Source organism: Rhincodon typus, chromosome 3, assembly GCF_021869965.1.
Source record: "Rhincodon typus isolate 14 chromosome 3, sRhiTyp1.1, whole genome shotgun sequence".
Classification (NCBI taxonomy): domain Eukaryota; kingdom Metazoa; phylum Chordata; class Chondrichthyes; order Orectolobiformes; family Rhincodontidae; genus Rhincodon; species Rhincodon typus.
The window spans coordinates 74,353,432-74,369,561 of NC_063334.1; the positions used below are offsets into that span (position 1 = coordinate 74,353,432).

Sequence of the window (16,130 nt, forward strand, 5' to 3'; positions counted from 1 at the left end):
TATTTTTGCCTTTATTAAATAAAAAAAAATTGTTTTACCTTAGCTTCTCCATTAGGTAAGAAGAGGTAGGCACCGCTCTTATCCCGGTTACTTGTGGTTCCATACCACCAAAACTGAATATTTATCTGATGTTCTCTCTTATCCTCCTTGGTGTTTATTTTCTAAAATGAAAGGAAGGGAATTTGAATATTTTATCAACCTAAATAGTTTTAAAATTCAATTTGAGACTATTTATCCCCATTTAGATAACTTTTTGACTTTTATCTTCACCAAAACAAGTACAGTCGTAACAAATAAGCAAGTGAATCATGAGATCCCCTATAAAATGTTACATCAATAACATGTGCAATAGCTGTCGGTCAAATTTTCTTCTTCAAAAGAAATAACATTCATTACGTACAAATTGCAGATGTACAGGGAATATCCATAGTTGAACACATGACTCCCAGAATGAAGTATGATTATACCACAGGTTTAGATGGTCTTACTTCTGTGTACATATAGGTGCAGAAATTGGTTTGGGTTGCTCCATTACGATTCATGGTCCAAAAAAATCATAAATTGTAGGAGCAGAAGTAGGCCAATTAGCCCCTATTGTTCCGAAAAGCATAAATACCTAATTTTGAATGAATTGACAAATAAAAGGATTCCTTCAAGTGTTACAAATTTAGATCTTTTAAATTTCCAGATTTAACAGAATCACATCACTGCACTAAGAGTATCTTATTTATATACTTTATACTTGTTAACTGATGATCACAATACCTACTTGTCGCTCAATGAACTGGACCTAGGGTTTATCAATAACTAGCTTGCTATGTCTTTCATACAGTACATACTTGACAAAGTACCATGTAAAAGGCTAGTTACCAAAATTGAGGCTCCTGGAATAGGAGGGTCAGTGTTAAATTCAAGTAGAAAATTGGCTTAAGGACAGAAAACCGCAATTTATGAGCATTAGTAATTTTTCAGAAAACAGAATGGTGGACAATGGTGTGCACCAAGGGTCAGTGCCAGGACCACTGCTTTTTTGACATACATATATTTATAAATGACTTGGATGTTGGTTTACAGAACAAACTGTCAAATTTGTAAATTATACCAAACTTGAGAAAGTGTCAAAGATATACTAATTGACTGCAGCAGGATGTAGGTGGGCTACTGGAATAGATGGACAAATAGAAATGGCATTTACTACAGAGGAGTGTGAGATGATGCATTTCGGCAGAAGAGGTGGGCAATACTGACTAAAAGGCACAGTTTTAAAGCTTGTGCAGGAACAGTGGGACCTGGGATTCACATGCATAGACCTTTGAAGGTAAAGTACAGGTAGTTCTGCTGTAATGCTTGTTTCATTAACACAAATTGGTTGTAAAGCGATTGATGAATAGTGGACGCTGTTTGAATAACACAAACTTTTAGCTGTACAGGTATAGCGATTTCCCAAAACACAATTTTCTATGGCAATTTTCTATAGTGCGAGGTCACAGAAGAACACAACTATCGCATTATAGCAGAACTACCTGTGCATGAGGAAGGGTGGCTGGCAAGCATATGGGATCTTGGGATTCATAAATAGCAAAGGCAGAAACAATTATACAGAACGGCATTAGTAGCTACATGAAAAAAGGCAGTTTGATTAGGAAAGGCAAGCACAGATTTCTAAAGGGGTAATTGGTTGTAACTAACTTGCTAAAGATTTTTGAAGACGTAACAGAAAGGGCTGATAAGGGTAACATTTTTGATGTGGTACAAATGGATTTCTGAAAGGAGTTTGATATCGTGCCAAACAATAGGCTTGTGAGGAAAGTTATAGGTCTTGATATAAAAGCGACAGCAACAACAGGGATACAAAATTGGTTAAGCAACAGGAAACAGAATAATGATCAATGGATAATTTTCGGTCTGAAGAAAATTTGTAGTGGAGCTTCCCAAGGGTCAGTATTGCAATCTTTGCTTTTCCTGATGCATAGGGGACATAAAACTTGCAAAAATTGTAAACTGTATGGAGGACAGTATGGAACTCCAAAAGGACACTGACAAATTGGTGGAATGGGTGGATAGGTGGCAGATGAGATTTGCATGAAAAAGTTGCCCCTTAGGTCCCTTTTATATCTTTCCCCTCTCACCTTAAACCTATGCCCTCCAGTTTTAGACTCCCCTACCCGAGGAAAAAGGCCTTGGCTATTCACACTTATCACGCCTCTCATGATTTTATAAACCTCTATTATGTCACCCCTCAACTTCAATACTCCAGGGAAAATAGCCCGAGCCTATTCAATCTCTCCCTGTAGCTGAAACCCTCCAACCCCAGCAACATCCTTGTAAATCTTTTTTGCACCCTTTCAAGTTTAACAATATCTTTCTTATAGCAGGGATACCAGAATTAAATGCATTATTCCAAAAGTGCCCCAACCAGTGTCCTGAACAACCACAACATGACATCCCAAATGCTATAATCAATGCACTGACCAATAAAAACAAGCGTACTAGAGGCACAGAGTATAAAAGCAAGGAGATGATGTTGTAAGGCAGTTGTTAGACCTCAGCTGAAGTACCGTGTATAGTTAGTGGGGGGGGCACCTTATAGGAAAGATGTGAATGCATTAGAGAGAGTGCAGAAGAAATTTACAAGAATGGTTCAAGGTATGAGAAACTTGAGCTATGAGGATAAATTGAAGAAATTGAGACTGTTCTCCTGGAGGGAAGATTGAGCGGAGATCTGGTAGACATCTTCAAAACCATGAGCAGGCTGGACAGAGTAGATAAGGAGAAGCTGTTCCCACTCGTAAAAGAAAAAAGAACGAGAGTGCAAAAATTTAAAGCGATGTATCAACAAAGCAAAGGAGATGTGAGAATTTTTTTTTCATAAAGTAAGTGGTTAGGGTATGGAACGCCCTGCCTGGAAATGTGGTGAAGGCAGGTTCAATTGAGGTATTCATCAGAGCACTGGGTGATTAACTGGATAGAAATGGTATGGACAGGAGATTGGCAGATAGTTATTGAGCTGAATGGCCTCCTTCTGCACCATAATAATTTTGAGAATGTCGGGAAGAAAAGTTTTATATGGCTGTGGTAATGGCCTGGAACTTGCTACCAAGATGCTAGAAACAGAAGTAATCAATGATTTCAAGCATAAATTGCATGGGAAACTGAGGAGAATAAACTTTAGGGCTGGAGGAGAGGGTGGAGAATAGGTCTAATGGGTTGCTCAATGAAGAGCTGGCACAGACTCAATGGCTCTAATGGACTTCCTACCGTGGCTTAACTGATTCCACAAGTGTACGCATTTTTAAATGTCTCTGAGGGATCGAGTTTACATTAGATTGCCAAGGTTTGGGTTCATTCATCAATTTCATATTTTCTCACACCACTGCCTATGTACTTAACCTACCTATATCTTTTTCCAGCCTCCTTGTGTCTTCTTCACAACTTACTTTCTTACCAATTTTTGTGTCATCAGCTAATTTGGCAACGATGCTTCAGCCTCTTTGACCATGTCACTTATATAAATTGTAAACAATTGAAGTTTGCAGCAATGTTTCCTGTGGCACACCATATTACATCTTGCCAACTAGAAAAAGACCCATTTGTGCTTCCTGTTAGTCCGCCAATCTTTTATCCCTGCCAATATGCTACTCCCTACACAATGAGCCATTTTTTCTGTGATAACCTTTGATGCAACATTTTATCAAATGAATTTTGGAAATTTAAGTACACTACATCCACCAGTTCTCCTTTATTCTATCATGTTACGGTCTCAAAATATTTCATTTATTCGATTTAATATGATTTTCATTTTTACAAATCCATGTTGGCTCTACTCGATTACCTTGAATGTATCTAAGTGCCTTGCTATAAACATGGGTCATGACTGGGAATTGTGTTGCGGGAGCTGAAAGTGTGGGCTGTGTGCTGCAGCGACAGCAGATCAAGCGTGGGCCAGTGTGATGGTGGCGGATCAAGACTGGGCTGGTCCAATGTCGAGTGCAGGCTGGTGAGGCAGCGGCGGCGAGAGCCGGCCGGTGAGGCGGCTGCAGTCGGCGGCGAGAGCAGGCTGTAAGATAGCAGCAGTCGGTTATAAAAACAGGCCTTTCACATGGCGGCACTGGAAGCCATCTCCTGGGCGTCTAAGCCATTGGAGTGGTGGCTGTACCATTGTGGAGATGGGACTTGGGACTCTGATATGTGGACTTTTCTTTTTTCTCGTTTACTTTCTGGATCTGTTAAATCTTTTAATTCTGGTTTTTGTAACCAAGTGAGTGCCAGTGAATGCGACTTTGTGCACTTTTCACTGTACTAATGTATTCCTATACTGAGTACATGTGACAAATAAATAAATCTGAATCTAAATCTTTGCATCTCATAGATTCATCCAGTACAGAAGACACTCTTCAGCCTTTAGTTCACATTGACTAAACTATTCTAAATCTACACCAGTCCCACTTTCTAGCACTTGGCCCATAGCCTTGAATATTGTCACATTTTAAGCGCTCATCCAAGTACTTTTTAAAGGTTATGAGGTTTCCTACCTCAACTACCCTAGCAGGCAGTGAATTCCAGACTCCCACCACCAGTATTTTCTTCAAATTCCTTCTAACCTTCTGCCGTTCACCTTGAAATCATGACCTATTGACTCTTCAACAAGGGCGAGCAGTTGCTTTCTATTCACTCTGTCCATGCCCTTCATAATCTCAGACATCTGCATCAGGACCACACCTCAGCCTTCTATGCTCTAAAGAAAACAAACTGAGCTTATCCAGCCTCTCTGCAGAGCTAAAATGTTCTAGCCCAAGCAACACCCTGGTGAATCTACTCAGCACCCCTACCAGTGCAATCACATCCTTCCTATAGTATAGTGACCAGAACTAAACATAGTACTCCAGCTGTGGCCTCACCAAAGTTTTGCATAGCTCTAACATAACCTCCCTGCTCTTATAATCTATAACCTTACATCTCTGCAAGGCATTTCTTTTAACCTAGATTGCCAATTCATTTCAGTCAACTCTGCTTTCATACCCCCATAATTAAGAGGAGATGATGGCAGAATTATGCTTCTGTTTGCACTTAGAGAAACAGATCCCACAACAGAGTGGGGCAGTTGAAAGTGTAGACATGAGAATCATCATTAGGAACAATCAACAACAATTAATGCATCTTTTAAAATAGGGCTTGCATCTGTGCTAGTGAACACAGTAATGATGGGCCAATACTGAAGACTGCATCAGTGACTGAATGCAAGAACAAAAATAACTTTCACAAAGGGAAAAAAGGGAATCAAATATGTCAAAATTTAAATCATGTTTTAGTTTGACTTATTTGTTAATGCAAATCTTAATGCAAAAGAGCAAAGGAAGCTCAGTCAACTAGGTGATCACTTATTTGTATTTACAAGTTTACTGAATTACTGTGATAGGTCTATACAAACCAAAGAAACATATTCCTACAATTTTATACCTCCAAAAAACCTTTAGTTCCTGAAAACCAAGCCTTCAAATTTAGATTTTCAATAGTGACATCACCAGTGTAGCTTTTCAGTGTGTCAATCTTGAAAGGACTGTCTATGCTTATTTCTTCCCTTCCACTCTGGTACACAGTATAATCAGTGAGCACAGGTTTGATATCTGAAGCCTCCACTAAGTGGTAGAGCCCCAATCCTAGTGCTGATACATGTGCCACAAAGGAAATCTGTTGGAAGAATAAAAAATGTTGAAATATATCAAATACAAAGCTTAAATTTTGACTCATTTCACTGATAGACATAATAACTTTAATATTCACAGTGTACTTCAAACATAGTCATTCTACTAAGTTGAGCTTCTTAGGAGTCCATTGGAAAAAAATGGATTCATTGCAAGTTTTGTAGAAATACATACAGCTATCTATTTGAAAGAGGTTAATGAATATTCATTATGGGTATTGGAGATTTTTTTTCAAAAACAGGCTTCTTGGAATTAACATGAGTGGTGATAACTGTCTGCTTTTCTGTAGACCTCTGCTTGGGCTGATGGAAACAGTGACTTGTTTGAAGAAGTTTCTTTTTTACCTTGTTCAGTAAGACGTGTTGACTTCAAAGAAAATCTGGTAAGAACAAGCTGAGTTTGAGAGCAACTTGCTTAGAACAAGCTGCCCAGCTGACCCCTGTCATTACTGAAAAGATAACCCTCTAGTTGAGATTAAGGTGAGACATAGAATCCGTACAGAGTGTAAGCAGGCCATTTGACCCATCAAGTCCACACCGACCCACCAAAGAGAATCCCACCCAGATCCAAAACCCTACCCTACACTTCCTATGGTTCACCCATCTAGCCTGCACATCCCTGAACTCAATGGACAATTTAGTATGGCCAATTTACCTAAACTGCACAATCTGAACTGTGGGAGGAAATCACAGCACCCGGAGGAAATCCATGCAGACATAGGGAGAATGTGCAAACTCCACACAGATAGTTGCCCATGGACTGGAATTGAACCTGAGTCCCTGGTGCTGTGAGGCAGCAGTGCTAATAGCTGAGCCACTGTGCCACCCCAAATTCTTTGTATTGTCTTCGTATTATCAAATATTTTAATCACATCTGCAATATAAAACATGTACAAAATACAACCCATTGTTGCAAGTATTAACCAACTACAGACATATTTGTTCTTTTAAAAAAGGGATTGAAGTAGCATCTCAAGATTGTATTTTCTAATCACATTTTTGCCAGAGACCACTGCATATGATGTGTGGCTTGACCAGAACATCAGAACTACAGACTCCAAAACATTCTATGCTTTATGATTTTACTTTCAAGAATGACTTATTGGCCAAACAATTTTTCAGAAAGTCAATCTCTTCAGAGAAATTGCTTGCTTTCTTCCTGAAGAGAAAGCTGTGTGCTTAAGTGTGAGTTTAAGCGATAACCATTTACATTTCCATATTATAAATGGTACGTGTTAACCAATTATTGCATCTTTACTGAATAAGCTTCATTCTGATAACAAACCAACCATTTCATTTATTAAGAAATTTGATCAATAGATCACATGCTTTAACTTTACTTTTGACAAGCTATTTAACTGGCCATCTTAGTAACTGGAAAAGGTACTTTAATTTTATGCTGTGATAACGGAGTTGTGGCACTAGAGTGAGATACCAGAAAAAAATGGTGCATATTCCAGCCTCAGATATAATAATATAAAATTGGAGAATAACTTGCAACAATTGTAATAAATTGATGCATTTTTTGCTAAGTTAAGTTTCTAAAAGAAATTGCCACAGCTGGACCAATGTACAAATCAATGTAATATGGCATGGTGGCTCAGTGGTTAATTCTGCTGCCTCACAGTGCCAGGGATCTGGTTCGATTCCACGACCGGGCGACTGTCAGTGTGGAGTTTGCACTTTCTCTCTATGTCTGTGTAGGATTCCTCCAGGTGCTACAGTTTCTTCCTACAGTTCAAAGACATGCAGGTTAGGTGGATTAACCATGCTAAATTGCCCATAGTGTCCAGGGATGTGCAGGCTAGGTGGATTAGCCATGGGAAATACAGGGTTACAGGGATGGGTAGGTCTGGGTGGGATGGTCTTTAGAGGGTCAGTGTAGACATAGTGGGCTGAATGGCCGGCTTCAACACTGTAAGGATTCTATGATAAAGTCCATTAAATGCAAAAGTCAGGAATAAAGTTCAGTAATTTGTCGCCCCATCTGCTTTATTTTTCGGCTAAGTGTCAGTTTTGCAAAGTTTTTTGAAGGATTTTTCACTGAGGCCTAGCAAGATCTCGCCATAGCTTCCCTCATTAATTACCTATCCTGCCTCTATGGCACCCCTCTCATCTGATTCTAGCCACATTGTACCTCTCATCATTCCTGAAAGAACTCATCACTCATGAGATAGCCATCAAAAACCAGCATTTCTAGCACCTACTCCATACGTAAAAGGCCACTGTACATCCGTACGAGCACTAAATTGTGAAGCTGAGCTGTTCGGTGACAGTTAAATGATGTTGGAGGAGGTGAAGATTGTGCCATAATTCTCTGACAGGGACCTGGAGGTCCTGGTAAAGAGATGGTCAAGAGGAAGAGCGTCCTCATCCTGGAGGACTGGCAGGGGAAAGGAGACCATAACTCCACATTGTGCCAGAGTGGTTTGATTTCAACACCTGGATCAGTGCAGTCTCTGTAGTGTGGAGGAGCAGCTGGCAGCACCAAGGCTAAGTGCCACACTCTCTCTATGACACCTCACACTCACCCTGCATCAATTCCCACAAAGGCTCATGCTTTACCACTCTTACTATTACAAACGACATCTTCCATTGCTTAATTTTTTTTAATTCACTGTTGGGATGTGGGCCAGCATTTGTTGCCCAAACCTAGTTGCCCCAGAGAAAATGGTGGTGAGCTGGCTTCTTGAACTGCTCAAATCAATGGCAGACCCACAATGCCATCAGGGAGGGAGTTCCAGATTTTGACACAATAACACTGAAGAAACAACAATATATTTCCAAGTCAGGATGGTCTGTGGCTTGCAGGGGAATTTGCTTTCATTCTAGCAACGTCCCACATCACTAACCATGCATGTCCTCTGCACTGCCTTCTGACCTGCCCAGGACACCTCACTGAACCACCTGCATTAACACTATGCTACCCACTTTCACCTGACTCAGTCCTTCCCTTTCTCTCATTCTAGAAGACGACAATCCAAATACCACAGAAAGGGCCCCAATGGGTGCCTAACATCAGGCTCATTATCCACTCTCAGGAGGGAATCCTGTACCTTGAGGGAGAAAACCAAGACTGCTCCTGCAGGAATGCTGAGACATCAGTATCTTACCAACCAAGTAAGTTTTTTTAAATTCATTCACAGGGTATGGATACCACTGGCCAGGTCAGTATTTATTGCCCAGAAGACAGTTGAGAGCTACCCACATCACTGTGGTCTGGAGTCACATGTAGGCAGATTTCCTTCCATGAAGGTCGCCAGTGAACCAAATGAGTTGTTCTGACAATCGGCAACAGTTTCAGGTCATTATTAGACTCTTAATCCCAGACTTTTCATCAAATTCAAATTCCACCATCTGCCATGACAAGATTTCAACCTTGGTCCATAGAATATTACCTGGATCTCTAGATTAGTAATCTAGTGATAATACCACTCGGCCATTGGCCTCCCCATAAACCACCATTCTTCATTTCACTGCAACTTTCCCATTAGCCCCAGTCAGTGTCAATCACGCCACATCACTTCTAACCACAGGCTTCAATGCCTTCTCTCTCTTGTATCTTGCGGGAGACAGCTGCTGGTCGAGGTGCCCATGGCACCTGTGCAGAAAGGGCCTGCTCTACCAGAGGCCAACTGCTCATCTTTTGAGGAAGAGAGTACTGAAGCTTCAGAGAAAACATTTGCAAGACTACTTCCTCCATTCCCCACCATAGAATCATATAATCTCTACAGTACAGGAAGAGGTCATTCGGTGCATCAACTCTGCACCAACACTCCAAAGAGCATCCTATAAACCCAGTCCCCTCACCCTATCTCAGATCCATGGCACCATGAAGCAGCAGTACTAACCACGGAGAAACTGTGCCATCTCATTAACAAAGTTACTTAGAAAATCTGGGAGAAAATGCTGGTGAGCATCTCATTGTGATAGTTCTGTAGTTTGCTGAGGAACAAACTTTCCAAGCTGCTGGCACTCGGTTGACTACCAGAGACCAGGCACCTGCTCAGCCCCAGGCAGAAGAGGGCCCTGTGGTGTTGGCAACCAGGGACCTTGTCCACATACACAGGGGGCGACAGGAGCAGCAGATAGGAATGTGGGAGACAATGACTCTTTTTGCTTAAGGGACTGCAGGATTGCAGCTACACTTTGGGGACCCTGGCGCATACAATCTTCTGACTGCCTCTGTGGACATGTTGGCAAACCGACACTTCAGTGCCCTCGTTGTTGGTCCTCAGGATTAAGGCATGGCAACAGGGACCCTGATGTACATTTCAATATGTCCTTCCTCTCAAGAAGTAGGAGGCACACAGCTAAAGGAGGAACCACACACAGGCCCATCAAAAAATTCCTCTCTGGACACTCCAGTAGTGGACATGCCCTCCACGTTCACTCTGCATGTCCTGTACCAACCCTTGGAAGTTGAAGCTGAGGAGAATCCACTTGCACCCCTCAGCATGTCTGGGCCATCTAGCCGCAAATGTCCCCGGGGTCGCCTGGAGCCAATGGACTCCACTGCCAAGCAGAATCTCTCCACCCCTGCTGTAGAACCTGGGACAACACCAAGACATAATGGAAGGGAAATAAAGAAAAAAACAATTTTGAGGGCACTTTAGTCAAACTTTTGGTGACAATGGACTGTAAATGAACTATCATGTATGGAAAATTTGATTTGTTTTGCAGTACATCAATTTGCTTGAGTCTATGTGTAGCTCTGAATGTAACTGTGGCAGCATGATGTCTGATTTCATGTCCGTACAGGATGTACCATCAATTAATGTCTTTGTTGAGAGCCTACTGCAGCATGTCGAAGCAAGATGAAAATGTCACATATAGGGCAATGGAACCATTGCCCCTCATTGTCCAATATCCCTATTCTATGCTTAGCCTCTGAGTTCAAATGCGTTGATGTGAAGGATGCATGGGGCAGGAATGTGTACAGCACAATGAAATAAGATTGTCAGGGATTAGGAGGCTGCAAATCTGTGTCCTATAGTGCATGGTGCTATGTGACGTTTTGCTGCCCTCTAAACAGCCTCACACTGGTGGATCCTGGTGGCCCCTTCTGCACAGTTCAAGACATTTACACCAACCCACTCGGTGTGGTTGCAGCTTTTTTTCTCACCACTGTGTGCTTTCAATTTTCAGCTCGATGGAAGGTGACACCGAACATTTTTCAGGCAGTGGTTTCCAGCTTCCACTTTTATGATTAGTGAGGCCCCAAACATCCAGATCACCTTCCTAACAGCCCTTCTCATAAACCCCATAGGCTTCACACCACCCCAGGTCCCCACATAAACCATCTACATGAGGCTACACCCAACATCACCTCCAGCCCTTGGCAAATGAGTTCATCATGCCAGGTGTGGTCACAGATTGCCAGGCTTGAAGCTAGGGAGCTCCCGACTTCGGACAAACACAAATCCTGTTCTGATCCATACCCTCTTGTTCACTCCAGCCAGAAGCACAATTAGGTTTCTGAGTCTCTTTCTTTTAGCAGCAGCCCACCTTGTCCTCCCTACCCCTTTTCCCCTTAGTTTCTCTGGACAGACCCAATGGACTGATCTTGGCCCATCGCCTTGAGCAACCTAACAAGACAGCCTGGGATGAGAAGTGTCCTTATCGATGCCTGTACATAGAGAGTTGTTTCTGAAGTAGAGATTGGCCTTGCTGGACGCTTTGACTGCTTCTGTCAAATTTCTCACCATAGCCCATGTTGTTCAGACTCCTGTTAGATTCTGTCCTATGTAACTAAACAGTATTGTAACTTATCATTCTTGTCCAATTTCAAGTTCTACATTTTTGACTTAGGCCGTAACAGCACATCATTTTGCTTTGTTTTTACAATGCAATTGCTTGAAACTATACGAAATATGGGTTGCATTTTGTACTGATCAGGGAACAGCACTAATGATTTGTTTGATCTGCACCAGTGATACTAACAGGGTTCAATTTTCTACCAGCTCAGATCACCACAAGGCCTGATTTCTCAACCTCGCCCAAGGCATGGGGACTTCAGGTTAAACTCATCACCAGTCATCAACTCTCTCGTTCAAATGAGAGTACAGCCAATGGTCCTCTGGGACTATGGTGACTTTCAAGTTTTCACTTCACTGGCTTAGATGCAAAATCAGAATTTGTTTACACTAGCAGCTTCCACAATAAATGTGAACATAGAAGTCTACAAAGGATAAGCTGAAAGAGAGCTATGATAAAAATGTGCCAGATTGTCAGATAATGAAGTTAACCATTGAGTAGTTAATCAACACAGATTATGTAGACACCAGGTTGACTTACTAGTCTGTGCTGATCTCACTGATCACAGATGGGCAGTAAAATGGTGCTACGGTTGGCTCTCTGGTTAAGAAGGGTTGTCACTTCTGATGGCCATCTATTGAGGAGTGGGCATGTGTAAGAACCAGCAGAAAACTGTCTTGGGAGCTATTTGTAGCAATGTTAAAACTGCATTCAAACTGAACATGGTTACCTTTGCATTAAACACAGCATTTATACCTTGCTGATCTGGCTGGATCAGATCTTTCCATAACAATATTTGCTGTTGAATGGTCTCATTCACTGTTAAAATATGCTTGAGAATATTAACTATTGAACAAGCTAACAGAGGATATCTGGCACTTAGGGATCTGCAGCTTTGCAAAGAATGAAGTTAGAAAAAGCAAATAAATGTCAATAATTAAATAAATTACAACTGACCTGGAATAGGTTTTTAGAAACTGTGGTGGGTCCATCCCATACTGCACTAATTTGGGCTTCCACTGGCTGCCCTGAAGCAGTCAGCACTCTTACTTTGTGTGAATTTACTTGTACTGTTACAACAGAGATGCGGTCTTGGTCTGTTGGGTTATAAAGCACAAGGAACCTGAAACAAGAACATTTCCATTCCTTAAGATATTGCCATGATACTTCAAATGCTGTTATGTTAATATAATGCACAAATTATTGCTTGATTCAGTGAACAGGCGCCAAAAACATTCAGTTTGATTAAAAACTCAAAATGTATATACGTGTCAAAAGCTGAAATCTTACCCAAATTCCTTTTGAAAAATGTTAGGTGTACATCAGGGATCTTCCTCATGTATCAAGTATTAACCTAGCTCAAAGGAAAATTTTCATCTTTTTAAGACAATTTGAAGGTACGACATTATTTCTCTGATCTCTGTGGCCTAACATCAGCCATGGATCAGTTGGTGGCACTTTCACGTTTGAGTTAGAGGACTGTGCATTCAAGTCACACGGCCCCAGAGAATCAGTGTGGACTTGTTGGGCCAAATGGCCTGTTTCCACACTGTAGGGATTCTATGGATTTGATGGATTATCAAAAGAAAGATATGCCGGCATTGGAGGCAGTTCAGGGAAGGATCACGAGGTGGAGGTGAAGATTGTCAGATCAACTATAATCTCATTAATAGTAGAGCAAACTTGATGGGCCGAATGGCCTGCTTTTGTTCCTACATTTTATGGTCTTACGGTCTTTAAAAGTAATGGACCACAAGTCAAGAATAAAGTACAGAAGGAGGCCGGTGGTCTTATTTGAGTATGCTGATTCCCAGATAGAGTTTTCCAAACAAATATCACTGCCCTATACTCTCATCAAACCTTTAAATATTTATCAATTTTTTTACTTAAATAGTGAAAAGGCCAATGCCTCAATTATTTTATATAACAAACTATTTCAAACACTGACTGCTCTCAATACAGAGAAATTTCTCCAAAACTCTCCTCTTCCGTGTCAGTTTTAAATTATTCATCCTTATCATATAATCTCCAATCAAAAAAATGATCCAACCAGAAGACTTTTTTTTTAAAAAAAGGCTGAGAAAATCTTTCGGCTTTTTTGATTCAACAGCGTAGTTCCCTGCTCATTATTTTATCCGTATAACTACATCTACAGAGAGCTAAAAAACTCAACACATCAATATGATTTGTGAAATGATTTGACTGCGTTTTCTGAAATCTGCATTCTACTATGTAATGTTTCAGTCCTGAATTTTCCTGTTGAAATAGCTCCAGACAGGCCAGTTTTTAGCACCGGGTCAGGTTCCTCTGTCTTGGCATCTGATATGAGTGGCGTGTAATGCATTGGAGCTTGCCTCTTGTGCCAGGAATGCCTCAGTAGAATTTCAGTGTCTTCTTCTGGCGGCAAAGGTGTCGAGGAGGTGACATCTATCATATCCATCTCCGATTCAGAGGACTCATCAATGCTTGATGGACAGGGTGAACCCATGGGTTCTAGCAGTCTTTCTGATTGTTGCAAAAGGCAGGATACATTTTGCTCCCATATCGTTTGCAAATCTGTAGCTTTCATCCATCACACCTACCTGAAGTTTATACATTACTGGTCTTGACCTTGCCTCGACCGTGACTCTTAACCATGCAGGGCCATTTCTGGGATTCTTCCAGCACACTTTGCCTCCTGTATCAAACTCTCTCTCTCGCTTGGTGGAGTCTTGCATCCGGCATTGGCAACTCTGAAGCCCCACATCTGGGAAGATCAAAATTAACCTGGTGTGAAGCCTTCTACCCATTAGCAACTCTGTAGTTGCACGTAGGGTGGTCCTCTAATCAAATAAGAACCATGACAGTTTCGCATCCAGCGAGGCTGTAGGCTGTTGGCTGTTTCTTCAAGCCAGCTTTCAAAGTTTAGACTGTTCTTTCTGCCAGACCATTGGATGATAGGTGGGTATGGAGCTGTCCTTATATTTGAATCCCATTCGACCAAAGGTAATACCCAAATTCCCTGCTGGTAAACAATGGCCCTTTATCTGTGATGAACACTTCCAGGATTCCATGTGTTGAAAAAGATGTCTGCAGTTTTTCTATCAACATTTCTGTGTTTGTTGAATGGACTCTGCACATCCAAACACTTTGAGAGTGTGCGTCTACAATGACTAAGAACATCAAGCCCATACTCGACGTGCAACCGAGTCCAAGGCTTACCTGGGCATTCCCACAGGTGTGGGAGAGCTGCTGGCAGTAATTTTTGGCCTTGTTGGCACTCTGGGCACTGCCCCATCAACACAGCCTAGTGACCAGACATACCTGCTCAACAACATCTTCAGTTTGGAGATCCCTGGATGGTCCTGGTGGAATTCAGCCAGTATTTGACGGCGACCTTTGCTTGGGACAATTACACTTGCTCCACATAACAATATGCCATCCTCCACTGTGGCCTGGTCTCTGTGGATCCAATAAGGTTTCGATTTCAGTTGTTACAGTCTTTTATGACTGGATCATTCTGCGTCCAAAGTCTGATTGTCAGCTGTGACTGGGAATGTGTCCAGAAAATTTAGTACCTTTACAGATTCTTCCAATGGTGGTACCACCGGTGGTGTATCTGTTAATGGGAGATGGTTCAAGGCATCCGTATTTGCTACTCGGCATCCTGGGTGCTGTTCTAACTTGTTATTATAAGCACTTAGTATTAGAGCTCACCGCTGAATGCGACTTGAGGCTGTGGGTGGCACTGCCTTGTCTTCTTTAAGTAGACCAAGTAAGGATTTGTGGTCTGTTATTATCATTAATCTTCATCCGTAAAGGTATTGGTGGAACCCCCGACTCCAAATATGAGCGCCAACTCTTCTTGCTCTGTCTGGGCCTATTTACGCTCTGTATTAGCCAAAGTGCTGGATGGATGTGCTATTCTGCATTACTCTCCACTGGGCCACCTATGAGCTAATACCACCCGGATGCCGTACAGGGAGTTATCGCATATGTCAGTACTAGATCTTTCCTGGGATCACAGTGTGCCAACACCTTAGAGGAAGATAGCTTTTATTTTAAACTTCACAGAAAGCTAGGGTTTGTCTCTGAGACCATTTCCAAGGCTGACCCTTTTTTAGGGGCTAATGCAAAGTTGCCAGAAAGCAGGCCAAGTTATGTATGAACTTTCTGAAGTAATTTACCTGCCAAGAAATGACCTAAGCTCCGGGACAGACATGGGAGCTGGTGCACCTTTGATTGCCTTCTTCCAATGGGTGTAACCCAGTCTTGTCGACTATGTAGCTCAAGTAGGTCACTTGGGGGGCCTGGGACACACATTTTTCCCTTCTTAGGTGTACACCCACCTTGGAAAATGCCTTCACTATTTTTCCCTGTTATTAAATGTCATCTAGATAAAATGGCAACCTTAGGTAGACCTTGCAAAATGCTAAATAAAAACCAAAAGAACTGCGGATGCTGTAAATCAGGAACAAAAATAAAGTTGCTGGAAAAGCTCAGCAGGTCTGGCAGCATCTGTGGAGGACAAAACACAGTTAACGTTTCGGGTCCGGTGACCCTTCCTCAGAACTGATGGTGGCTGGGAAAACGTCAGTTTATATGCAGAAAATAGGGAGGTGGGTGGAGGGAGTAAACGATAGGATAGAGCCCAAAGAGAGAGAAAGACAGTTGGACAGACAGAGGAGTTGCT

At 41.8% G+C, this 16,130-nt stretch overlaps 1 protein-coding gene across 2 annotated transcripts in view; it reads right to left on the reverse strand.

Annotated features, from left to right (window-relative positions):
* Positions 1-16,130, reverse strand: part of man2a1 (mannosidase, alpha, class 2A, member 1) — a 166,989-nt gene that overhangs the window by 47,731 nt on the left and 103,128 nt on the right. Inside the window, exons 13-15 of one of the 2 annotated variants that reach the window (XM_020537284.2) lie at positions 12,416-12,581; positions 5,458-5,688; positions 39-161 (exon numbers count right to left, since the gene is read on the reverse strand). In XM_020537284.2, the coding sequence (XP_020392873.2) occupies positions 39-161; positions 5,458-5,688; positions 12,416-12,581 (520 nt within the window). The remainder of the gene's footprint in view (positions 1-38; positions 162-5,457; positions 5,689-12,415; positions 12,582-16,130) is intronic. The other variant, XM_048594912.1, reaches the window with a different exon arrangement.